General features: G+C 36.3%; 4 protein-coding genes across 38 annotated transcripts in view; 1 reads left to right on the top strand and 3 right to left on the bottom strand.

Annotated features, from left to right (window-relative positions):
• LOC147495749 (disease resistance protein At4g27190-like) overlaps nucleotides 1-7,764 on the bottom strand; it is a 32,979-nt gene extending 25,215 nt beyond the window's left edge. The window contains exons 1-6 of one of the 6 annotated variants that reach the window (XM_086564484.1): nucleotides 5,399-7,764; nucleotides 5,099-5,168; nucleotides 2,163-2,559; nucleotides 1,958-2,045; nucleotides 987-1,876; nucleotides 784-836 (exon numbers count right to left, since the gene is read on the bottom strand). In XM_086564484.1, the coding sequence (XP_086420610.1) occupies nucleotides 5,497-7,266 (1,770 nt within the window). In that variant the 5' untranslated portion in view covers nucleotides 7,267-7,764 and the 3' untranslated portion in view covers nucleotides 784-836; nucleotides 987-1,876; nucleotides 1,958-2,045; ... (1 more) ...; nucleotides 5,099-5,168; nucleotides 5,399-5,496. Of the gene's footprint in view, nucleotides 1-783; nucleotides 837-986; nucleotides 1,877-1,957; nucleotides 2,046-2,162; nucleotides 2,560-4,581; nucleotides 4,602-5,098; nucleotides 5,169-5,398 lie in introns of those variants that run through there. The other 5 variants (XM_086564483.1, XM_086564485.1, XM_086564487.1 and 2 more) reach the window with 5 other exon arrangements.
• On the bottom strand, nucleotides 77-24,619 carry LOC147495746 (ubiquitin C-terminal hydrolase 12-like). 30 transcript variants are annotated; one of them, XM_086564462.1, is made up of 15 exons: nucleotides 24,257-24,619; nucleotides 20,530-23,949; nucleotides 20,121-20,280; nucleotides 19,497-19,695; nucleotides 18,688-18,816; nucleotides 18,412-18,514; nucleotides 18,105-18,295; nucleotides 17,235-17,343; nucleotides 13,752-13,859; nucleotides 12,358-12,430; nucleotides 12,076-12,232; nucleotides 11,925-11,996; nucleotides 11,653-11,793; nucleotides 10,698-10,820; nucleotides 9,295-9,818 (listed from the first exon to the last, which is right to left on the bottom strand). In XM_086564462.1, exon 2 carries the CDS (start codon nucleotides 23,023-23,025, stop codon nucleotides 20,623-20,625), a length of 2,403 nt encoding a protein of 800 aa, XP_086420588.1. In that variant the 5' UTR covers nucleotides 23,026-23,949; nucleotides 24,257-24,619; the 3' UTR covers nucleotides 9,295-9,818; nucleotides 10,698-10,820; nucleotides 11,653-11,793; nucleotides 11,925-11,996; nucleotides 12,076-12,232; nucleotides 12,358-12,430; nucleotides 13,752-13,859; nucleotides 17,235-17,343; nucleotides 18,105-18,295; nucleotides 18,412-18,514; nucleotides 18,688-18,816; nucleotides 19,497-19,695; nucleotides 20,121-20,280; nucleotides 20,530-20,622. The 30 variants fall into 30 exon arrangements, with proteins under 30 accessions (XP_086420599.1, XP_086420600.1, XP_086420588.1 ...); XM_086564453.1 differs by having other exon boundaries at nucleotides 17,235-18,295; XM_086564475.1 differs by lacking the exons at nucleotides 13,752-13,859; nucleotides 20,530-23,949; nucleotides 24,257-24,619 and adding exons at nucleotides 15,384-16,316; nucleotides 16,393-16,472; nucleotides 17,014-17,090 and having other exon boundaries at nucleotides 17,235-18,295; nucleotides 20,121-20,261.
• Nucleotides 7,281-7,931, bottom strand: LOC147495748 (disease resistance protein At4g27190-like). Its single transcript, XM_086568469.1, has one exon. It carries the CDS (start codon nucleotides 7,929-7,931, stop codon nucleotides 7,281-7,283), a length of 651 nt encoding a protein of 216 aa, XP_086424595.1.
• On the top strand, nucleotides 12,657-15,245 carry LOC147495747 (universal stress protein A-like protein). Its single transcript, XM_086564499.1, has 4 exons — nucleotides 12,657-13,291; nucleotides 13,772-13,875; nucleotides 14,125-14,243; nucleotides 14,936-15,245. Exons 1-4 carry the CDS (start codon nucleotides 13,276-13,278, stop codon nucleotides 15,012-15,014), a joined length of 318 nt encoding a protein of 105 aa, XP_086420625.1. The 5' UTR covers nucleotides 12,657-13,275; the 3' UTR covers nucleotides 15,015-15,245.
• Nucleotides 24,620-25,186: the final 567 nt, after the last annotated feature.

Raw genomic sequence — 25,186 nt, 5'->3', positions numbered from 1 at the left:
TGAGAATATATAACAAGCAGATATAAGGTAAGTTTACAATTCCAGAGAGAAGATGACCTTATCCACAATTGTTTCGACAACATCCTCAGTGCCAGATCAGACTCAATCAAAAGAGCCAACACCATCTCCTTTAACTGAAACCTGCAACAAAAGTTACATACAAACTGGTTTAAGAATCAGATTCTTACACATTGAAATGTTGTATGCCTTGAATAATTTGGTCTGAACGTCTGATGTCTTCTTATATTCAGTCATGTGGTACGCCCTTTGGGACTCATTATGAATGACCCTTTGTTGCACATACAAAATTGAAAAGTATTGGTCGAAGACTTCTAATAATTTCATTATAAGTTGAGACATTTGTTTAATCGTGGACTTTTGTAAGCATATAAATTTGGTCTTGAACACCCGCAATGAAATGCTTAAAATTTTCAATTGATTATTTACCAATCACCTCTCTGTAACTCATTTCTGGTTCTATTCTAATAAAATCCCTACTTGTGTATATAAAAAAAAATGTATGGGTCCCCAAAGTCAGTGTGATCAAAACTGTGTTAAACATAGTCGATAAAATGATATGATATTTACTAGATTTTAAGATCACACATTCCCATCTCTAAATTCACATCTCTAGTTCAATATTCTGCATGATAACATGTGTCTTGTGTACTATAACATGCTTCTTGATAAGTCAAGCACATACATACGGAATAAATGGAGAGAACCTGAATGATATATACTAAATATTGGAGGACTAAAAAGGAAGAATCTCCAAAAAATCACCTCCTCACGTTCAATTAAGCTAGTCTGCCTTCGATCATATGGTTGAAATGCAACTACACAAAGAATTTACCAAAGTGTGATAAGCAAATTAAAGGATACAGTGGAAAGGCGGGCAGGTTTTTCAGTAACTGATTACCAGTAGAATCTAGTACGTTAATATGAGATCATGAATATAAGTGTAAGTAATGGGAATCAATTCTTACATGCAACTTTCTCCTCCAGTGAAACATTGGGATGAAGTCAAATTCCCCGGATTCAATAACACACCATTGCGCTTCACATCAAACAAATAAAAAACCTGTAATTTTAAACTTAAAACACCGACAGACATACAAAAATGGATCAAAAGTTAAAGACCTGATTCACGGCGTAAATGGAAAATATAGGTCAAACACTTGCTCATTGAACCGCTTGTGTAGAAGAAATTTTCATAATTACAAAATGTGAGAATGGAGTTATTTCCCCTATGCATGTTCTCTCTCGAACATCCACAGTTTCTTATACATCTACTACCCATTCAACATAATCCTTACAACATTATTTCTGCTGAGGAAATATATTCCTTACAACATAGATTCCAGTCTTTCCAGTTTTAGCAAACCTCCGAAAGACTATTAGAATAATTAGATATGTATGGTTTTCACCATTTATAAAAATAGAGATATGCTTAAGGAGTTATGTCTCATACTTGTTAAGTTTACAAAAAAACGGACAACCAAGCAATTGGACACAAGGCTTCACCCATTAGTGATGTTTGACTTGTTTTTCGGGGATTTTCAATTGGTTAAAATGTTTAAATATAATGCTATATTTTTGGAACTTTATCAGAGCTTTTAGTGAGAGGTCTTAATCATTGTAAACCATGCAGGATTAAGGTCTAGCGACCGATGCGCAAAATATTTACAATCACCAGATCATCATACACAATTTAATCCAAGACAAGTCAGCCATATAGACAGAAGTGAATTGAGGCATAGCTCCTAGCACTCATATTTTGCAGTTAACAAGAAGATTAGAGAAGTTAGCAACAGACCCTATCTGCAAAGAGATTCTGCTTGTTGCTGTTTCTGAATAAGGCCAGCTGAAATTCTTCCTGATCACGACAATGGGACAAGTGATGAGCAATCAATCCTGGACTAATCTGGGAAACTCATAAAAAGCTAAAAGAACGGACCTTGCGAATAAACCCATCATCGATTATTGAGCTGCTCAGTTTCTTAAAAAGTTCATACAGTGCAGAGCCTCTACTTCACTGATGGTAACTGCCACAGCAAAAAAATGAAAATAAAATAAATAAAATAAATAAAAATAAAGGCCCGTGTTCTACATGTCAATCCCACAAGTTCATAGCTCAATATAGTATAACCTGCACAACTTACGTGCTGTAGTGAAACATGTCTACTAAAATATGTGCTGAAGTCAATCCAACAAGACATGTCAGGTGAGCGACGTGAGTCTCAAAAAATTTAGATATGGAACAACAATACAGACATATAGTTCATCACTTGATACTTCCAAATGTATAAAGCTTATGCATCAAAGTCACATTCAAGCAGTTACTTGAAATCAGAGAACCCAATGTCGTAATTTAATTTTAATATGACCATATAGTACAAGGACATAAGGAGGAAAGGAAAGTGTTTCATGATCTAAGTTGTCGTATGGAGACGCAAGGTGTTAAATTTCTCAACTAACACATTGGGAGCCATGGGAACGCCTTTGACAGGGACCAACTATTTTCATTAAAAATTGCCTCCTTCGCCATCAGGGTGCCGCCTTTGACAACAAAGTTCATGATTGAAATTTTGAAATGAGATACACACACAAATAACTAAAATATACTCACAAGGGGATTCGAACTGTAGGCTCCTCGTAACCAGGCGATCGTTTAACTTTCTTTGAGTAACAGCAGCCCATAAAACATGCACAAGTCAAAGACCAAATTTTATGACAAGTAGGCGACTTCTATCCTACTGGCAGTTTTGAAATTTTTCTACCTGTCAAACCCATTAAATTAGAATCAGTGCTTGAGTCAAGAGCAACAATACTAGAAGATTCTTGAATTTGGGCTTCAGTTTGAAATGTTTGAGGGGAAAATATGTCGGTGACCTATATTCAATCATGCCAACATAAATAAAGAACCTAAAGCCTATGCTTGAGAAGAGGTTATATAACAGTTCAGAGGAACACCAATACCAAGTATGTAAAGGACAACCATCATGGTATATGTGATATTTTTTTCTTAAGGAAAAAGAAATAAATCAAATTAAACACTTCAACAGATCCCACTAACAGGGAGTATCCCAATTAACTGGAGGGGTAACTTTGGATTAGTAGGAAAACGCAATATAAGAAATTTCTATGAGAGTATCTACAGTTAAAGTATCTCTCTTTGTAACCATATGGCAATTTCAAGGATTTTGTTAAAACAATATGGAAAAACAAAATACCCAAAAAAAAAGAGCGTGAACCCATTTTACTACTAGAGAGGAAGCTATAAACAAGAGCAATACACATTTTTAACTACCATTTTTCTTTTTATTTTTAAGTGATAAAATAGAGATATTATATACATAATCAAAAGGAATACAAAATATAGGATAAGATATCCTTTACTAGAAGATTACATCATAATTTATATCAGAACTTGTGTTCATAAGATACAGCACCTTAGTGACTGAAGTTTAGTTATCCTATAAGCTAGGTCAAGGTCTCAACTTTAAATAATCTTAACCAAATTAGACTGAAAAAAGTAGACAACCATTGACAGGTATAAGATTGCAGGGTAACAAAAGTTTAAAAATATGAGATCTATACCTAACCAATCCAAGCAGTCAATAGCCTTATCACTAGAAGCTCCTCTCTGAGTTTTCCTTTGGAACCTGTCTCTCTGAAATCCCTCCACATGACCATTGGTTCCCAACTAACACCAGATGTTTTTTCAAGTACATATGTGTCTAACAATAATGTTCACCTCTCATCCAATGAATTTGAAATTGCTCAATTTCATCATTTCTCAGGTCAACAGCATTGGGGCAATAAAAGTAGTTGTCCTTACTATCACTTCGAATACAAACCTTCCCCAAAAATAATGAAGTTTGCCCGACTTCAAGATTTTTAAAGACCTTCCCCACAAGGATGACATGAAGAACAGCCAATAGTGGAATCAACATTTGGGAAATGAATTGCTAGTGTTTATCAGCACTTTAAGCAAGTTACATGCCCAATGGTTATATTCAAAATCTTGGAACCAAACCACCACTCTTTCGAGGACAGGGAATGGAACAGTCAACAGTTGTTCTCCAGTCAGGAAACCGACCCACCAGATCTGTTAATGAACCTTCTGCTGATTGAGCTCCCTCCCAGTCAAAAGGCCCTAGTTGCACCCTTGCCATCCGTATCTTGAGTCTTGACCATGAGCTCAACACACCGTCTGTGAGAAGAATACACTTCATTACCCCCCAGGCTAGCATGCCTTCCCTTAGTTCCAGACAGCATGTGAGACAGAATCACATGAACAATTAGGATTGGGGAAATGGAAATTAAAATGAATGTATTGCAATTATCGCTGTTGAAGAAGGCAATACGATGGGAATAAGTCCAATGAGGAATATTTCTAGAGAGTCAATATAGAGAAATGGAAACATTTCTCGAATACACAATACAGGTATCTTACTAACCTCCACAGGAAGAATTTGGGCACTTTGGTTTGCCAACATCAAGGCAGGACATGCAGAATGAGATGAAAATTTCCAACGAAGGACTAAATAGCCAGACAGTGGTCTCAAGAGTTTCCTCTTAACCATCTTCCCTTTTAACTATATGCATTTTTTGCTAATTTCAGCAGACTAAGGATAAATGTCGAGAAAAGTTCTTGAAAGTCTATGCATACAATGTACTGATAGAAGTGGTTAGTAAGAAAATGAATGAGCCAACATTCTTTGCAGTACCAGTCCTACACTCCTACAGTTAGTTACATACTTAGGATGCTCCACAAAACGCTTAGATCAAACAGGATATGCATTGTGTATGACAAAAGACTTACAAATATAGTACCATAAACTTGTGTAGTTTGAAGAAATGTGTCTAAAACTCGTTTCATAGATCAATAGGTAATATAGATAAATACTAAACCTAAACAATACAAATTAAATCAAATCCTCATTCAGATACATATTCTTGTTCATACATTAAGTTGTTGCATTCTCTGCGTCCAGTTTGACTGTTCAACAAATCACATTGCGGACACACACATAGACACCATTGATTGACACTAACAAATAATTGAGAATATAGAAGTCGTTCTGAGTTTTACCATCACCAAAAGAAGTTCCAATACTATCGGTGAGGATTCCCACAATCGAAAACTCTAGAAATCAGTTCAACTGTAAAAACAAAACAACCAAATTCAAAATTCCAATCAATTGAAACCAAAACAACACTAGAATTTCTGAATCTCCACGAAAAATCAACACAAATTCGAATTTATCTGTGGATAAATTGAACAACAAATTATTTAAAAATCTTTAAAAACGGCAACAAATCAAAGAAAATCCTAAAAAGAAATAAAGTTTCTGATGAAAAGCTTGAAACTACGGATGAACATGACACATACCTTGATCGAAGGAGTTTTCAGTGCAGAAGCCGATTATCGAAGCAGAAAGGAAAACCGATTGAAGCCAAAAAACGAAGATTTTCGAGAAAAAGATCATTTCAATCCCACGTTTCAATACGAAAGAGATGTTCAGGACGTGGGTAATCCCACTCGAGTGAATCCCACCACTTTTTGGTTCCTCGGATTTCTTTGAGAGAAGGTGGGGCTGACTGATGTTCTCGGTTGAACAGGGGGAGCCTTTTCAATTCAGGACAATTGCGTACATAAATTGTTTGAAGAGAGTCACAAACCATCACGCCCTTCCAAATGCTCTTCAGTTTCGGTAGACGGAGGAATTTCAATTCCTTCAACCTTGGGAGTGCGACAGTATAATCAATTTCACATGCTTCTTCTTCTTCTTCTTCTACAATTAGTTCCTCCAATTCCGCACAATTCCACATTTCTATCTTTTCCAGGTATTGAAAGTGTTGTAATAACCTAATTGAAAACTGGCGGTCCAGTTTGACATCGTTAATTTTAACAGACTGCCAAGAGTTGCTGTACATGAATAGCTGACTCCAATTGCTCTTCAGTTTTGGTAAGCTACATAAGTTCAGCTCACGTAACCTTGGGAGTACTGGAATGGCACCACTCTCATCTCCATCCGCTACCACTAGCTCCTCCAATTGTGAGCAATACCAAACGCTGATTGCTTCAAGGTTAAGAAGCTGTTGAAGCAACCTAGACGAGAATAAAACTTTGATATTATCACAATGCGAGATATCTAACCTCTTCAAACAATGAAAAGCTCCGTGTGCGATACCCATGTTCTCGACCCGTTGTAGGAAGGGCAACTCTGATAATCTTGCGAAATCTCTAACTTGAAGAGATTGAATGCTTTTCGGAAGTCGGAGGGCATTGCAAGGAATACCCTTTTTGTTGGACAAACATAGACTTCTCTCCTGGAGCTGTCTTTCCAAATAAAATACTTTTCTTTCCATATCAATATAATACTTTTTTAACTTTTCAAAGTTTGTAAATTCACCATAGGAAATAAAGTCCGACAGCTCGTGAAATTCGATTCTAAGATTCTCCAACTGTGTCAAGCTTGAGAGTTCCTGCACGAAATCTCCCACTCTTTCTCGCGCATACACATATTTCGGTTTTATTCCAAACAATTGTAACTCTTCAAGTAAGGAAAACTTGGATATCAATCCTGAAGGGATCATTTCTTTCAATTTACGATTGTAACCGAGATCAACGTATCTGAGGTTGACCAACATTTCCATCCCATGAGGTAGTTCTTCTATGGCCGAATATGTGAGCTTCAACACTCTCAGTGACTGAAGCTTGGATAGAGAAGGCACTCTAACTAATTTCCGACAATGAATTAAGAGTAAACCACGAAGATTCACCAAATCAGAAAGTGAATCTGGTAATGACTCAATAAGAGTCCCAGATAAATTGAGAACTGTCAGACTATTCATGTGCCTAAAAAAACCAGGTGCAACGTGTTTCAGTCCAGATGAATACTTCTGAGCAAAGATCAACGTCAAGAGTTTTGGGCATTTCGGAATAATTGGAATATTTTCTATTTCACTTCCTATAAACGAAACCCTCTCAAGATCTTCCGACCAATCATCTTCATGCGGTATTTCTGTTGATGAAAGCCCAATTCTGACCATGAATTTAGGTTTTGATTTCGTGATGTAAAGAGCCATATCCCTAATCAAATCATGCATTTTAACAAGGTCCCTATCAACTTCAAAATGAAGACAACCTTCTAAAGAAACTTCTTCTAGCATGCAACAACCCTTTAGTTTATTCAGTATAACACGGCCACGACGCATTTCATCTTCTTTGCTCGATCCCTTGACTAACCCTTCCATAACCCAATACTCAATCAACTCACTAGTGTCGATTTTATAATCTTCAGGATACAATGCACAATATAAGAAACACTTCGGTGGTTTTCCCTCAATTGATCGTGAATCAATTTTAGACTTGAATGACTTTCTCCCTCCATGGCCATGTTCAAACTTGTAGATTCTCGCAGATCTGATAATGCAACTCGCCACTCATCAACATCACCAACATCTTTGCTTCTCATAGCTCGCCCAATTGTGATGATTGCAAGCGGCAAACCACAACACTCCGCAACAACTTCTTTTGCAATCTCTTCCACGTCGGGAACAAGCTCTTCACCGACATTTACCAATAACAATTCCCATGCTTCGTCCTTAGAAAGCGGTTCAACTTTGACATCTTTATGGCACAACATCCCTCTGCACACTTCCAATGATCTAGTAGTTAATACTATCTTGCACCCATTGTCTTTTGAAGGCTCGGGAACTCCTAGCTCATGTAGATCAAATGTCTCCCATATGTCGTCCCAAGAAAAGTACAAATTTTCCTTTCTTTGCAATGCAATGAATAGTGATGGCGATCTACTAGCTTCATCTTGTCTAGCGGAAAGATCCAAATCGACTACGCTTGCAATCTGATTTTGAAGTTTTTGAGCATCAACATCTCTGATCAATAACCCACAAAACATTTTCAAAACGCGCTTCTTGCACGAGCTGCTTACTAATTGTCTTCATAATGGTGGTTTTTCCCACACCACCCATGCCGTGACACCAATTTTCTCAAACTCATCACCTACTATATATTCCCAAACCATCTTGAAGTTCTTATCTACAAGACTACCAATCAGTCTTGTAGTCGGCATCTCCATTCCCAAAAACGTCAAAGACTCTTCTCGAGAATCGACTAGCCTCATCTAATAGACCAACCATCTCTTCAAAGGAACTCCAAAATTTGTTTTAGCAATTTCAGTCGTGAACAACAACTAGGCTAACAACAATTAGGTAAAACTCCACTTAGGCATCTCCTTCCCACGCTGGGCTTCCTTGTCCACATCATCCGCCTTATTTATAACATTGTTGGCATTAGTCAACCAATTCTGTGCTTCACTTGTGCGCTTCTTTCCTTGTTCTACCTCTGCAATTCGCAATGTTTCTTCCAGCTCCTTTACTCTGGCAATCAGATCTCCTTTTTTGTTTCTCAATATCTGAATTTCTTCACTCAGACTTTTGACACCCAACTGATTAAGCGCACAAGTCAGTACACTTCCAACAGCTGCTCCAACTGCTGCTCCAACAACTTCCATACCTATCATTACAACACATTGGTTGTTAATTAAAGTGATGAGACATGATAGAGCTATTCCAGTAGGATATATGTAAAATACATAACATTAAGTAAATAGAGAATATGTATAATCTCACTTGTTTGTTTGGGCAGTTGGATGTTCTCTGAACCTCTAATAACAAGAACCAAAGGAAAACGTTCAAGTACGAACTGGATATCTGCACATTTAAAATCATGTAAAGGTGGAGAATTAGCAGCTAAAAATACAAATCAGTTTTAAGAGATAGTCATCATTGGACTTTATCAGTAGAATTGGTTAGCTCAGATTTCAAATAAGTGATGGATCAAGAGTTTAAGTTTGCAGAACATGGTTATGTTGTTAACCTTTAACAATGAATGACGATTAAAAAACAAGAGTAATAATCAAGTGTATAATAGCAACTAACAAGGAAGAAGAAAATTTGTAATAAACTGACCTTATATATAATATAATTGATGGAGTGATGTTAAGCTGAGTACTAGTCCAAGATCGACCGCTGTTTGTATATGACAATGGTGATAAGAAAGAGAGAATGTGGGAGCCACAAATATCATATTTTACAGTGTATTATTACTCGGTCTCTTCTCTTTCCTTCATGTCTTCTTCCTTTGTGCATGGTGGTGGGTCATCATTTGAATGGTATGCTTGGTACTTTGCTAAGATCGTAAGATGCTTCCTGGACTGTTGTTGACTTGCTTCCTACGTAACTTCATTTGAATTTTTGATCATCTGATTTTCTGTTTTTGCCGACATAAAAAATGCAAATTTCATTACAAAAGTGATCAGGGTGTAAATATTGTACAAAGTCTGGTCCGTAATTAACATCGGTTTAATTGTAAACTAAGTAGTACAAAAATAAATGAATAAGAACATAACTTGCTAGTTAAAATCAAATTTTTGAAGCTTGAATAGGTAATAGGTAACCGACTAATCTGTACAGTATTCATGATTTAGTGTATTACAAAAAAATTGTTTATCTTTTATCAAATTCAAAACAACCCAAAACAATGGCCACCTACACACACGTGCAGGTACTTCGAGGTTCCTACCGATAAAAATTCTAATTACTAATTGTTTTTGAAAAGGTTATTATGGGGCTTGAGGGTGAGGCACATGGGCAGACCCCTAGTGTTCTGAATTGAACCAATTTATACACTCTTTGATTCCTTTTGCAGGTCCAAGTTCTACTTCCAAGAACAATTTTACTTCTGCCTTCTGAGCCTTATTTGATACTTGCCTCAACTGTCCAACCTGCAATGCAGGAAAAGATCAAAAGAATATCACATACTCGAGTTATAAAAGTCATACCATTTCACTCTTGCAGTAGCATCATGTATAGGTATCATATCTAAACGTATGCATCATAGGGAAACTATCCAATAATGAGGAATAGTTGCATACTTGAGTCCCAAACATCCCATAGAATGCATCAAAAAAAAAAAAAAAAGCAAAACAAATTGACAAGAGTTAGAACTCAATAGACTCGAACAATATAAAAAAATGGAACCCACAAAAGGGAAACAACTTTCAATTCCTACTAAAAATTGGTAGGCATTCCAGCTGGTTGTGCAACCTTAACCACGTCACATAGAAATAATACAACTTTGTGTGAGGCAAGGGCTACCATGTCTCGAACTTGCCACCACTGAGCCAACCGCAGAAGGAAAAAAATTTAAAAAAAAAAAAATCATGCATTCTACGATTCTGATCAAACGGGATACACACATATCGTTCTCATCAAGTAAAATACAAGTTGGTGACATTGATAATCATGACAAAACCAAGTCTATGAGCTCATGATACATACATACTCAAATTTATCTATACAAGAGAAATTCACTTCTCATTTAAATACTTGTTCTTGTTCTTACATACAAATATACACTCCCTATCTTACTCCTCCTTCTTACTCTTACTCTGGCTTGTTGGAACCCCATACCAGGAAAAACAAAGGTCAGAAACTCGTAACCCTATGAATTATTGAACCAAATTACTATAACTATAAAATTCAGCGTTTTAGAAACTTTGAGGGATAGCAAATGAATCCCTCAGCTCCATAGAACTTTTAAATTGTTAAAGTGCAATAGCGCATGCATACGCATAGGAAAAGGTATGGCAGAAGTAATTTACAGATTGTATCTCCTCCTGGGGTGTTAATGGTCGATATGGACGATAAACATGATTTTGGTGCTTCGCCCACAGCCATAACCGCTGAAACTGAACTGGTATACCAAACTTCTTTGCAACTTCTTCCTGCAAACAATTTCAGAATTAAAAATTCGATCTATAATCATTTCTCATCAGTTCATTCTATAACCATAATAACTAACAAGGTTATATCTGATATTGAAAAATAAAATCAACAACAAACTGTATCTGATTTTTGCAGAAAAACATTAACAAATTTTACACCCAAACAATGGACTAATGGAGTAGCACGTGCCCAATCAAATAGATTTTCTTGGAGTTCCCCTACCAACTTACGCATAAATTGATAAAGAAAGTAGTAACTTAGGGGCCAAAACCATTCCAAGTAGAACTAATTATGTTTATAAAATCAATTTTAGTGTAATTAATTTTGACATTAACATTTATGGAAGAGATGATACCAAACACTACTTGAGTTAATTACTGACTGAGATAAAATTGTAAAGAGATAACTTCACAAAATTAAAAAATGAATAAAATAAGGTAACTCATGTCAAGAGAAAGCTCCAAAATTTTTGTTTCTCATTCTTTAAAGTAGTGTTTTTTTTTTTTACCAAACAAGTATTTTTGTGTGCAAAATCAATTATGCAATAATGGTTTCTACTTTTTTTTACCAAACGAGTATATACAATGGATTCTTAATGGTTACCAAACCTTTAAAATATATATAATGATGCAGTGATATCGACATACTAACTTCATTTCATCAAGTTATTAGAAAATAAATAAAGCTATCAAGAGTTTAAATCACTCCTAAAATTCACTTACTGTATTAAATATCTGGAAATCAAGACATTCTAAGCTTCAAAGAACCAAACACCCGAATTGTTAAGCACTAAAGTGAGGAAATGCCAAACTCTTAAAATAAATGGAATACCTTGAAAACAATGAAAGAGATGTGCTTCTGTACACAAAAAGAATAAAAGGAAATAAAAAGGAAATGGACTTTGTCATGATCCACGAGATCAAAATAAAAATCTCTTCCAATCTGTTCGACAAGGTCCTCATTCCGTGCAACCTAAAATAAAAGATAAGCTTAGCAGTTACCAAACTACTAAAGAAGTAATTGGATAACTCATTGAATAAACACCAATTTTATCTAATTTTCAAAATACTACAGTCACTAGTGAAACAAGAGAAAGTATAAACCTTTATAATGGTATAAAGTCGAGCCTCCATTTTCTTGTGTTCCTTCTTTTCTTGTTTTTTCTTCAACCTCACCTACAAGAAAGCAATGCACATGCTCAGCTTAAGCAATTTACCAAATGAACATTCAAAAATGCCAGTAACTGGTATGTACAATATGATCCTTATCCATAGGTGTTCTGTTTCTTCTTCTTCTTCTTCCCTGACCCTCTTGAAAAGTCTTGACAGGTTCATATCATCCTGGCTTAATAGTGCAGCAAGAAAAGCAAGCCTGTTCCTTTAGGAGTTGAGTGATTGTCCGATGACATCTCCTGTGCAGTGTCCAAAACTCCATTAGAGCAAAAAGCTGGTGTATTAGGGGACTCAAACAAGTAGAAATTTTATTGTTTTGCATGTCAAGCATGAAACATCAACTATCTAAAGATAAAAACTTTACCCATTTCTCATCTACCCATTGAAGATGCTTCCTCAATTTGTCAACACGAAACGTCCACTTTTCTTCAGTACATCTGAAAAACACAACAAACTTGAAACGCGGCCTAAAACCTTCAATAATAGTTCCTCTCCACCACCCATTCTTACGAAAACCATCGACTTCATATCATTTACCATTAGGAATTTTTTACTAGCATCAACTCCAAATATCAACAAAACTTCTCAAAGGGATTCTAGTTTTATTATCAAGTAAGGTTTTAAAATTAACAAGAAACTTGCTAGTATTCTTTATATCTGCTGTACATATTAAAGTAGCTTCAAACCATGAGTCTTCATATCCGACTTCATTACTTGACAAATTCATAGTTGAAGACAAATTCATCGATCACAGTCTCACTAGACTTTCAATTAGCTTCTTTATCAGGTCATCACCATTTCACAATTAATCCCGATTAGTATAAACAAATTCGTCACTCTATCCCTCACTGCTTAATTATTACTGCCGATTAGTAAAAAAGGGCTTACAGGTGGCACTTTAACAAAATAGCCCAAACCTCAAAATCACTCTCTCAAAAAAATGAGAAAAACTGCACAAAAATACCTCCTGAAAAGCCTTCGCTCCTCACTCTCCACCAATGGGCCTCCTCAAAACCCTCTCTCCCAACTCTCACACTCTTCACATCCACCCCTTTCCTCAAAACCCATCTCCTTTTGTACATCCCCACTTCCACCACCAGAATGGATAGAACCACTAACAGACATATCAGACCTTATAATAAACACTAAAGACCTTAAACCTTCACCTTGGATAACTCATATAGTCACTATACTACTCAATTCTACAATGAATACCATTGGTGGAGAGTGAAGAAGAGTATCATATTTAAGACTATAATTTGCTGGTGTAGTTACTTTAACCATGGATCTCACAATCGGTTAGAATTGTTTAATTAAATCCTGTTAAGGTTTGTGTTTACCTACTAGAAAGATTATTTCTAGTGAAGGTTTTGACTGCTCCTGAGATTATAATGCTATACTTGACATGACCCCATAAATTGTTAGTTTGATGACATAAACTCGACGACGGACTTAGGGGGGTGGATTTTGGTGGATACGGTCTCCGCAGATGGAGATCATCATCCTCGGAAAAAATTAGTTCATTATTCGATTATATATTGAAAAAATTAACTGTGAAAATCATTTTACTGTAAGTAGAAGCTCAAGTTTCAAGCACTTGTTTTAACAGAAGGGGAAAAGTTCATCTCTTTGTAAATTGGTAATATGGAACTCATAAGTCTCATAAATCATAAATGAGTAATTTCTCTCTTTGGAACATCTTGGTTTTTCTTATTTCCTGTGGAAATTAAGATTGTTACCAGATTTCCATATCCTTACTTGTTAGTGTTTTCATTCAGCTGTTTATGGAAATACTTCGGTTATGGAATCTGTAAAGAAAGCTCAAGAACATAATTCAGCCATACTGCTCTCCCGTGCTGTACAAATCTGCGAGGAAAAGCCAGTAAGTGCTAAACTCGTTATGGTTATTATTGTAGAAGTACAAGTAACTTATGGCGTATTGCATAGCATGATATAGCAGGACATTATCATTTAGCTGTCTTTTCTTGCAATATACCACGTCTTACATTTTCAGCATTCTTAGGGATGATTGGATGAGGAAATTGAATGATATCAGGTCATCATTGATCTTGTGCGTAACCGGACTAATATTGTGAGTTCTAATTGTTTTGTTTTCTTGAATCTTGCACAGATCAAAGTTGAAACTGTTGTTCTTGATGGAGACCCAAAGGAGATGATTTGTCAGGCGGCAGAGCAGACTCATCCTGACATACTTGTCGTAGGGAGTCGTGGTCTTAGCAAACTCAAGAGGTATAATTCAGAATTTAAATGATTTTTGTTGTCATCATTAGGTTTTTTAACTTCATATCCCCTTAGGTTCATCTGTGAGGAGGTATGAATTAAACTCTTCACAAAATAATTTGCTTCACCTAATTCTTCTTAAATGCAAGTGGTAGAACTTGCAACAAACCGTGTTCTTGTCTACTGAAGGTAGTGAGTAAGAGGGCCAGTCCCTGCTCTGTTTCCCCTCCCCCTATGCTTGTATGGAGACTAAAAATAGCTTATTATCCGGATTACTGGAATATATTCAACAATCTGAGTTCCACACAAGATTAGTCCTGGCAAGTAAGGGATAAAGTTTTGGGGCAGACAAATCAATCAGGTCGAATAATCAGTTCCAGTTCCCTTTACTAGTAAGGCCTGAGCTAAGCCTAGGCTAAACCTTGAGGAATTGAAAGACTAATAAATTGCGTTTGATTTGTGGTAAACAATGATTGTTGGTCCTTTACGTATATAACTATATATAGCATAATGGCATTCCTTTTGAGTTGTTGTAACGATTTAGCATTTTGTTCCTTGATCTCCTTCTAACCTTCTTCATTACTGGATTTGTGACTAGTACTTGAATGACAATTTCTTTCTTTTTTTTTCGATAATCAAATTACAATTTCTTTATGTGGTAAAACACCTTCATCTGTTAATGGTTTGTCCTTTTCTTGCAGAACATTTCTTGGAAGCGTCAGTGACTACTGTGCACATCATGTAAAATGCCCCATCCTCATTGTAAAACCACCAAAATGAGCAGCGGAGTCTGGGTAGTATCTAAAGTATTGTGGGTAACAAACAGAATGAGTCCAAGTTGATGTTGTCAGGATAAATCAATGTATAACTTTATAAACAATCAAGTAATTTATTTTGTCATGTAAGTTTGTCAGTTTGTCACACATTTGGTGAATGAATGTTCCTCTGTTTCGTGCATCCTGTAATGATATATGATCTCATTTGGAAGATCTTTTGATGTGTTTTCAAAAACAGACTTCAAACTCATTAAAACTGCAATATCCCATCGAAAAAAATAAAAATAAAAACTGCAATAGAAAAACTTATATTTATTATTCCCTAATCACGTTTCAGATTAAAAATTTGTATATGACTCAGAGAAAAACTTACCTTCCACAACCTCACTAACGTCTACCTCTGCCCCAACAATCAAAGTATCATCCACAAGAAACCCTCCACTAGGGCCACACAGATTATTGAGAGGCATGAATGATGTGAATCCCCAATCACTCTCTCGTAGATTAAATGTGTGTTGTGTGTCTGCATGAAGATTAAGGACTCAATTTGTTAAGGACAAGGTAATGTTACTGCAGATTATAATAAGTTGTGTATTACGTGATTTCACAAAAAAAATATGGAAATGAACCAAGGTTGGGATACAATAAGCATTAATTGCAGACTACAACTACTTTGCAGTGTGTAATACCTATCGAAAATGAGCGTTAATGAAAGATGAGCTGCTAATTAACTTGTACGGTTGTACTACAGTTTGCATTCATACCTCAAAGGCTCAAACTGATTAAGTTCACGCCCATGAAGTCCTGTAAATATGTTAAAGAAGAAATCTTCCCTGGCACAACCAACCAAATTGTTATTCTTGCCGCAGGTAGACAAATCTTCCCACTTATCTGGCACAACCAAATCACTTTTCTTCTCGTTGAAGATGTTCAAATCTTCAAGATTATTCTAATTTTCCATCATCAATTCCTCTTCTATTTAGTTTTGTAGGAGGCATTGTAGTTTTGGATTTGATACAACAAGCGAAAGTGGAAGAAAACTTGAATGGAAGAACATCAATTAATCTAGCCAGTTCCAAAATTTACAATCTAATCTCTACAAAAGCTAAAATCTATTATCTCCAAAAAGAAAACAATCAAACTCAACTACCATGGAAAAGAGGGTGCTAATTGTAAGGCCCTTAGCGTTTACATAAATAAATATAAGAGGATTGCTAATTCTAATTGGAATTCGATGCATAGCCGTGCAGCCATTTGATGCATATTTGTCCTTCCATCGCCTTTTGAATCTCTCGTCAGTAAATGTCTGTAGCAAGACAGCAATGAGAATATATAACAAACAGATATAAGGTAAGTGTACAATTCCAGAGAGAGAAGATGACCTTATCCACGATTGTTTCGACAACATCCTCAGTGAGGGCCAGATCAGACTCGATCAAAAGAGCCAACACCATCTCTTTAACTGAAACATGCAACAAAAGTTACATACAAACTGGTTTAAGAATCAGATTCTTACACATTGAAATGTTGTATGTCTTGTATAATTTGGTCTGAACGTCTGATGTCTTCTTATATTCAGTCATGTGGTACGCCCTTTGGGACTCATTATGAATGACCCTTTGTTGCACATACAAAATTGAAAAGTATTGGTCGAAGACTTCTCATCATTTCATTATTAAGTTGAGACATTTGTTCAATCACGGACTTTTCTAAGCATATAAATTTGGTCTTCAACACCTGAAATGAAATGCTTAAAATTTTCAATTGATTATTTACCAATCAGTCAGAATTATAATGTATGGCTCCCCAAAGTCAGTCGGATCAAAACTGTGTTAAACATAGTCGATAACATGATATGATATTTACTAGATTTTAAGATCACATATTTCCATCTCTAAATCCATATCTCTAGTTCAATATTCTGCATGATAACATGTGTCTTGTGTACTATAACATGCTTCTTGATAAATCAAGCACATACATACGGAATAAATGGAGAGAACCTGAATGATATATATACTAAATCACCTCCCCACGCTCAATTAAGCCAGTCATGTTAGATCATATAGTCGAAATGCAACTACATAAAGAATTTACCAAACTGTGATCAGCAAATTAAAGGATACAGTGGAAAGGTGGGCAGTTTTTTGAGTAACTGATTACCAGTAGAATCTAGTACGTTAATATGAGATCATGAATATAAGTAATGAGAATCAATTCTTACATGCAACTTTCTCCTCCAGTGGAGCGTTGGGATGAAAGATGCCCAATGACCTAATAAATTCCCCGGATTCAATAACACCATTGCGCTTCACATCAAACAAATCCAAAACCTGTAATTTAAAACTTAAAACAACGACAGATATACAAAAAGGGATCGAAAGTTAAAGACCTGATTCACGGTGTACATGGAAAATATAGGTCAAACACTTGTTCATTGAACCGTTCGGGTATAATAAATTTTCATAATTACAAAATGTGAAAAAGGAATTATTTACCCTATGGTTTGTGAATCAGTGGCGGAATCTCACCTGAAGTAGTTCACTTCTTGTCAGTGGTAATCCATCTCTAAGAGTTAAAAGGGAACTAGCAAAGCCCATCAAGTAAACATGGCAAAGAACTTCACCATTAGTAAACCTATAGCCATTGATACCGATTACAACAAATACGGGTACCCTTTACTTTTTTTACTGGCTCCAGCCTAGCATTGCGTTAGATCTCATTAAAAGTTGACCCTGCATGAGTGCATGGGTACCACTGAACTCAAACCAGTAGGTGAAGACGAGGGGGAGGGTACTTCTGCAAACCGCATTTTGCCATGTCCCGTGTTGCAGTTGCAAGCAGCTAGGTTTACAAACCTGAGAGGGTTATTTACCTCTTAAGCTATCACAGTTGAATATGTCCACAAGAACAACAATTGAGTTGTAGTGACCTCGGTTTAATTACTCAGTAAAATATTGTAAATCCTGTCCTTCTCTATTACTTCTCCATTTCAGAAAAGGATGCCTTAATTCGTTGTAAAAAGAATTATAAATAAGGTGACCATAACAAGCGAGTGAAATTCTATAAATGCAATTGAGAAATGAGGACATACCCCAAATCGGCTATGATGATGCAAACATTATCTTGTGACCGTTGATCCTGCAGAATTTTATGAAGTTGTAGTGAAACCGTCTAAGTAGCAATATCTCTGATTCTCCTAATCTCTTGAAGAGAAACCTTATTGTTTCCATAAGGGTGATGAGGGTTGGCCAGTACTTCTGCTTTGCCAGAACGGGAGAGAACCTACATTATCGAGCCAATTAAGCATGAAGGAATTTATTGAAGGTACTTTTTAAACTTCATCAGTTTTTAAGGAAGTCATATATGTCTGTTAAGTATTGAGAAAGCAAGATTTGTACCACACTTGAGTCACCAACATGAGAAACAATTAGCATATCATTTCTAAGAAATATAGCTGTTGCTGTAGAACCAGATTCAGTTTGCTTCCCTGTCTCTTCAAGCCTTAGCAAAAAAGAGAGACCAAATAACAATAAATTTAACACAATAACATATATTTTGCAAATAAGTGTGCGTACCCTGGTGTGATTAAGGCCGTGCTTGGAAAAAAAAAATGGCAATGCTTGAAATTGGTCTTTTAAAAAACATTGGCAACTATCGAGAACTAATGCTCATACCAGTTCAATAACTTCGTATCGGCATTTATAAAAGCCTCCTCCAATGCCTTCTTTACTACACTTGAATCTTTGCTACTTAGCAACATCCCATCTTGTAATGTTGCAACACATTCTTTATACAGCTCCTCCCTAATGCATATATAGAATCAGAAGATGCAAATAAAATCCAAATCAACTGAAAAAACAAAACAACCAAATTCAAAATTCCAATCAATTGAAACCAAAACAAGACTAGAATTTCCACGAAAAATCAACACAAATTCGAATTTATCTGTGGATAAATTGAACAACAAATTATTTAAAAATCTTTAAAAACGCCATACTAGTGAGGAACATAAGATGCATTAGTTGTATAAAGAGTACTAGAATATATAGATGTCCTTCCTACCTGGTTTCTTGTATTGATCTTCTGTCTAATAAAATGAATCTGCTTATTACAAAATGGCGAACTTCATGTTTTCTTTTTCCCCTTTTTGGTAAGTGAACAACAAAAACACATGTATACAGGACTTGCTACTGATCAAACCACAAAAATATATCTAATCTATCTCCAACTAAAATGTAAATGACTCAGAGTTATATCACCATAAAAAAAAAGTTGTATGGTCACATGCAAAGAAGGGAACAAGTAAAAAGACATGATCCCCCCCCACCCACCCACAACCACAAACAAATCGAAAAAAACAAAAAGTAAAGATAAAAATAAAAAGCAATTTCAGTTGCAACTACAATATTATTTGGAAGTAACAAAAAAACTACAAAAGAAAGAAAGAAGAAGCCAATACAAACATGAGGGTATTTGAGCATACCAATACTGACGTCCATCTTCATCAAGTTCAATCCTTCTGATTCTGATGTTCATTTCCTCATGCGCTCAACCCCTCGATTTGGCTTTCACTTCTATCTCGAAATCCTGCTCGAAAACAACTTGTCGAGGGAGAGGAAACACTCCGTGTAGCAAGTAGAGGAGCTGCTGAAGTTTGTCATTTGGATTGGGTTCCTCACAGACTGTACACAAATATTATGTTGGTATTCTACAAAAAAAAAGTACAAGAAAGTTAAAAGTAACAGATCGAAACAAAAAAGCAAATGCCCATACCACCTGTTATATTCCATACAGAAACCGAAATTTTCAAATAAACTCATTATATAGTTGTACACAAAATTATTATTTAGCCATAAAATTCAGAAAAAGTGACAATCTTTATATACACTTTTGAACTGTGGAAATTCCCATTTCGAAACTCTTGATCTTCTAGGTCCTAACAAATTACATTTAGGGAGTTACAACTAAAAAGAGTAACGATCGAGAGCACAATTGTTATCAATTCATCAAAACAACACATCACGCAATTACGAAAATTTCAGCTACTGTATATTAAAAATAGATTTCTAGCTAATAGATATCATTAATTATTTACAGTTCTAAATACCAGTTCTTGGTGCAAGGATAGCAGTAACGTTTTGTGCAATTGGAACAAAAGACGACAGCACCGGGTGTTGTCGGTTACGCTGACATTGTTGACACATTAGACTCCCATCGCTGAGTTTTACCCTTACCAAAAGAAGTTCCAATACTATTTGTGACAATCCCTGCAAAAAACCAAAACAAACAAATTAAATATTTCAATCAATTGAAACCAAAACAAGACTAGAATTTCTGATTCTCCACTAAATCAATTTGAATTTATCGGTTGATAAATTAAACAACAACATCAGCATGACCTATTATCTATCAAATTATTTGAAAATCTTTAAAAACGGTAACAAAATGAAAGAAAATCCTAAAAAAAAAAAGTTTACGATGAAAAGCTTGAAACTACGGATGAACATGACACATACCTTGATCGAAAGGGTTTTCAGTGTAGAAGCAGGTTATCGAAGCAGAAAGGAAAACCAAGCCAAGAAGCGAAGATTTTCGAGAAAAAGATCATTTCAACCCACCCTTCGAAAGAGATGTTCAGGAAAGAGATGTTCAGGACGTGGGTAATCCCACTCGAGTGAATCCCACCACTCTCTGCTTCCTCTTATTACTTCGAGAGAAGGTGGGGCTGACTGATGTTCTCGGTTGAACAGAGGGAGCCTTTTCAATTCAGGACAATTGCGTACATAAACTGCTTGAAGAGAGTCACAAACCATCACGCCCTTCCAAATGCTCTTCAGTTTCCGTAGATTCCAGAATTGCAATTCCTTCAACCTTGGGAGTGCGACAGTTTCACATGCTTCTTCTTCTTCTACAATTAGTTCCTCTAATTCCTCACAATTCGACACTCTGATATATTCCAGGTATTGAAAGTGTTGTAATAACCTAGTTGAAAACAGGCGGTCCAGTTTGACTTTGTCAATATAAACATACTGCCAAGAGTTGCTGTACATGAATAGCTGACTCAAAGGGCTCTTCAGTTTTGGTAATCCTATTAAATCCAGATAATGTAACCTCGGGAGTACTGGAATGGCACCACTCTCATCTCCATCCGCTACCACTAGCTCCTCCAATTGCTCACAATACCACACCCAGATCACTTCAAGGTTAAGAAGCTGTTGAAGCAACCTAGACGAGAATAAAACTTTGATATTAGGACAATTGCTGATCTCTAACCTCTTCAAACAAGGAAAAGCTCCGTGTGCGATACCCATGTTCTCGACCCGTTGTAGGAAGGGCAACTCTGATAACCTTGAGATTTCATTGAAATGTTTAACTTGAAGAAATTGAATGTTTTTCGGAAGTCGGAGGGCATTGCAAGGAATACCCTTTGAGTTGGACAAACATAGACTTCTCTCCGGGGGCTGACTTCCGTAATAATATGTTTCTCTTTCCATATCAATATAATACTTTTTTAACTTTTCAAAGTTTGTAAATTCAGCGTAGGAAATAAAGTCCGACAGCTCATGAAATTCGATTGTAAGATTCTCCAAGTGTGTCAAGCTTGAGAGTTCCCGCACGAAATCTCTCCCTCTTTCTCGCGCATACACATATTCCTGATTTATTCCTCTCAATTGTAACTCTTCAAGTAAAGAAAACTTGGATATCAATCCTGAAGGGATCATTTCTTTCAATTTAGAATTGTCGCTGAGATCAAGGCTTCTGAGGTTGGCCAACATTTCCATCCCATGAGGCAGTTCTTCTATTTTCGAATCTGTGAGCTTCAACACTCTCAGTGACTGAAGCTTGGATAGAGAAGGCACTCTAACTAATTTCCGACATTTAATTAAGAGTAAACCACAAAGATTCACCAAATGAGAAAGTGAATCTGGTAATGACTCAATACTAGTCCCAGATAAATCAAGAACGGTCAGACTTTTCATGTGCATAAAAAAATCAGGCGCAACGTGTTTCAGTGATGTATACCTCTGAGCAAAGATCAATGTCAAGAGTTTTGGGCAGTTCGGAATAATTGGAATATTTTCTATTCCACTGTACATAAACGAAACCCTCTCAAGATCTTCCGACCAATCATCTTTATGCGGAACTTCTTTAGATAAATAACCAGCTCTAACCATAAATTTAGGATTTGATTCCGTGACGTAAAGTGCCATATCTCTGATCAAATCATGCATTTTCACATAACCCTTAGCTGATCCGTCTTCAAGCATGCAACAACCTTTTAGAGAATCCAATATGGCATCGCCTCGGAGAAACTCTTCTTCCTTGCTCCTTCCTTTGACCAACCCTTCCAAAACCCAATACTCAATCAACTCACTAGGGTTGATTTCAGAATCTTCCGGATATAGTGCACAATATAAGAAACACTTCTGGTGATTTTTGCTTAATTGATCGTAACTGAACTTTAGATGCCGAATGACCTTTTTCTCCATGGCCATGTTCAAACTCTCCTGCAGATCTCTAAATGCAAGTTGCCACTCTTTAACCATCTTTCTTTTCATAGCTTGACCAACTGTGATGATTGCAAGGGGCAAACCACAACATTCCACAACAAGTGCTTTTGCAATCTCTTCCACTTCGGAGGGAAACTTCTCAACATTTTTCACGAACAATTCCCATGCTTCGTCCTCTAAAAGAAGTCCAACTTTGACATCTTTCTGGCACATCCTTTCGCACACTTCAAGTTTCCTAGTAGTCAATACTATCTTGCACCCATTGTCTTTTGTGGGTTCAGGAACTCCAAGTTCCTGTAAATCAAATGGCTCCCATATGTCGTCTAGGATAAGCACAAACTTTCCCTTTCTACGCAATGCACTTAGCAATATTGACGACCGTCCAACTTCATCTTGTCTAGCAAAAGTTTCCAAAGTTTCCTGATTCAAATTATTGACTACTTCCGCAATCTGGTCTTGAAGTTTTCGAGCATTAACATCTTTGGATACAGTGACCCACATAACACTTTCAAAGCGCCTACATTGTTGCAAAGTAGTTGTTCATTAATGTTCTTCATTAAAGAGGTTTTTGCCCGCGCCACCCATCCCATAGACACCAATATTCTGAAATTGATCACCCATTAACCATTCCCAAACCGTCTCAGAGTTCTTCTCAGCAGTTTTACCAATCAGTCTTGTTGTTGGGATCTCCCTTACCGTCTCTGGAACAGAAATCGCTAAAGCCTCTTCTGTGAACTTACCCGTATTTAAGAGAGAAGCCATCTTCTTATTCAACTCCAGCATTTGTTTACCCAATTTCGCTCTTGAACAACCATTAGGTAACACTCCACTTGGGCAAATGTTTAATACCACATCCACCTCGGATATAACACGATGGGATTTATTCAACCAGTTTTCTACAGTTTTGGTGCGTGTCTTTCCTTCCCCCTGCGCAATCAACAGTTTTGCATTGACATCGCTTACTTGGGCAAACAATTCTTGTTTTCTGTCTCCCAACAACTGAACTTCTTCTTTCAGACTTGTAAGAGCTAACTCCTCTTCTGTGAATTGACCATCATTTAAGAGATTAGTCATCTGTCCAATCAACTGCACCATTTGTTTTCCCAATTTCGCTCTTGAACAACAATTAGGCAACACTCCACATAGGCAACGCTTTGGTATAATCTCGCTTTGGTTTGCACCACATCCACCTCGTTTTCACTCTATTGGCGCTATTCAACCAAGTTTCCAAAGGAAAACGTTCAATCAACAGTTTTGCATTGACATCTTCTACTCGGGCAATCAAGTCTGTTCTTTTGTCTTTCAACGTCTGAAATTCTTCTTTCGAACTTTTCATATCCTTATACTTCTCTTCCAGTGATGTGTTCATCTTGTTACACGCACAACTCAATAAGGTTCCAATTGCTGCTACGACACACTCCATTCCTGTCATTACATCGCATTAATTAGTTGTTAAAGAGTGACCAAATAATACCTGAATAAATCATAGGAAAAGCAGAACTAGTACATGATAAACAAAATATGCATTTTTCCAACTCTCATGCCAATTTGCATATAGCAAGTATACCCAAGAACCACATAAACTATGGAGCTGGTTTTGACAGCATTACATTATAAGACGATGACCATCCATGGATGTTAATTATACATGAAGTGAAGAAGAGCACTAGTACTTGGATCTATAATAAGGTACGTAGAAGAGAATTTATATAGTATATATAGAGCTGATGACCTTATAGTTGGTAGGAACTGATGTTATAGACTGGATGGAATAATAAGCTGATCTGATCAGGAACAAACACCAAGCAGAAAGCTTATACAGAAAGCAGAAAGCAGAAAGCTGATCGTGGATCTCTCTGTATTACAAAATGAATTGAAGAAAGTGTGAAGAAAGTCACTATGATTTTCTTGATAGTGTGAAGAAAGTCACCATGCTAAGCTTGCACACACTATGATTTTCGCCCAAGTCAAAAAAAGTATCTGGATTTACCGATAGGCGTGGGAAGGAATCTATTGTTATCCACGAGGAGCATAAAGAAGTTATGGAAAACTCTCTCTGCTGTTTGTAATGAAAAAAACCAACTCTGTTTCTTCCTACAGTCAATAAAGAGAGAATGTGTGAACCACAAATATATTATCAGGTCTTCTTCCTTTGCGCGTTTGATATTTTGATATTTTGATTATTGAATGCTATGTTTGATATTTTGATAAAAATTCTAATTACTAATTGTTTTTGAAAAGGTTATTATGGGCACATAGGCAGACCCCTTGTGTTCTGAATTGAACCAATTTATACACTCTTTGATTCCTTTTGCCCAGAAAATCGAGTTTTTTGTGCTTCCGTTGTTCTGTTAGCCATTAGGTATCAAGCGCATCGGTATAACCGTATAAGAGAGAACAAATTGAAAATGAGAACAAATTGAAAAATTCAACATCACACAGCTGCAGAGATTGGTTGTACCCTTGTTCCAATACAGAGTTTATCACCAGATTGATAATCTTCTACTACTAGGCCCTCTGTAATGGCGCAGGCACCTTTCAAAAGCGTCTAGATCCCTAGGCTTATATTGAACACTGAATTTTGTGTATATAATTTGCATGTTATTAACATACATGCTCCACTTTTTGAAACTTTTTGCTAACGTATCAGTGGTTCTTAATC

This window comes from Coptis chinensis, chromosome 6, assembly GCF_015680905.1.
Source record: "Coptis chinensis isolate HL-2020 chromosome 6, ASM1568090v1, whole genome shotgun sequence".
Taxonomy (NCBI): domain Eukaryota; kingdom Viridiplantae; phylum Streptophyta; class Magnoliopsida; order Ranunculales; family Ranunculaceae; genus Coptis; species Coptis chinensis.
The sequence above is the reverse complement of the archived record's forward strand: the minus strand, read 5'-3'. Positions and strand labels throughout refer to the sequence as shown.

Bases quoted from the DNA above. Each gene is read 5' to 3' on its own strand.
- LOC147495746 (XM_086564453.1), bottom strand. From the start codon at position 23,025: ATGTGGGTCACTGTATCCAAAGATGTTAATGCTCGAAAACTTCAAGAC.
- LOC147495748 (XM_086568469.1), bottom strand. From the start codon at position 7,931: ATGTTTTGTGGGTTATTGATCAGAGATGTTGATGCTCAAAAACTTCAA.
- LOC147495747 (XM_086564499.1), top strand. The intron at 13,876-14,124 runs GTAAGTGCTAAA...AATCTTGCACAG, and splicing joins AAATCTGCGAGGAAAAGCCA to ATCAAAGTTGAAACTGTTGT. The intron at 14,244-14,935 runs GTATAATTCAGA...CTTTTCTTGCAG, and splicing joins GGTCTTAGCAAACTCAAGAG to AACATTTCTTGGAAGCGTCA.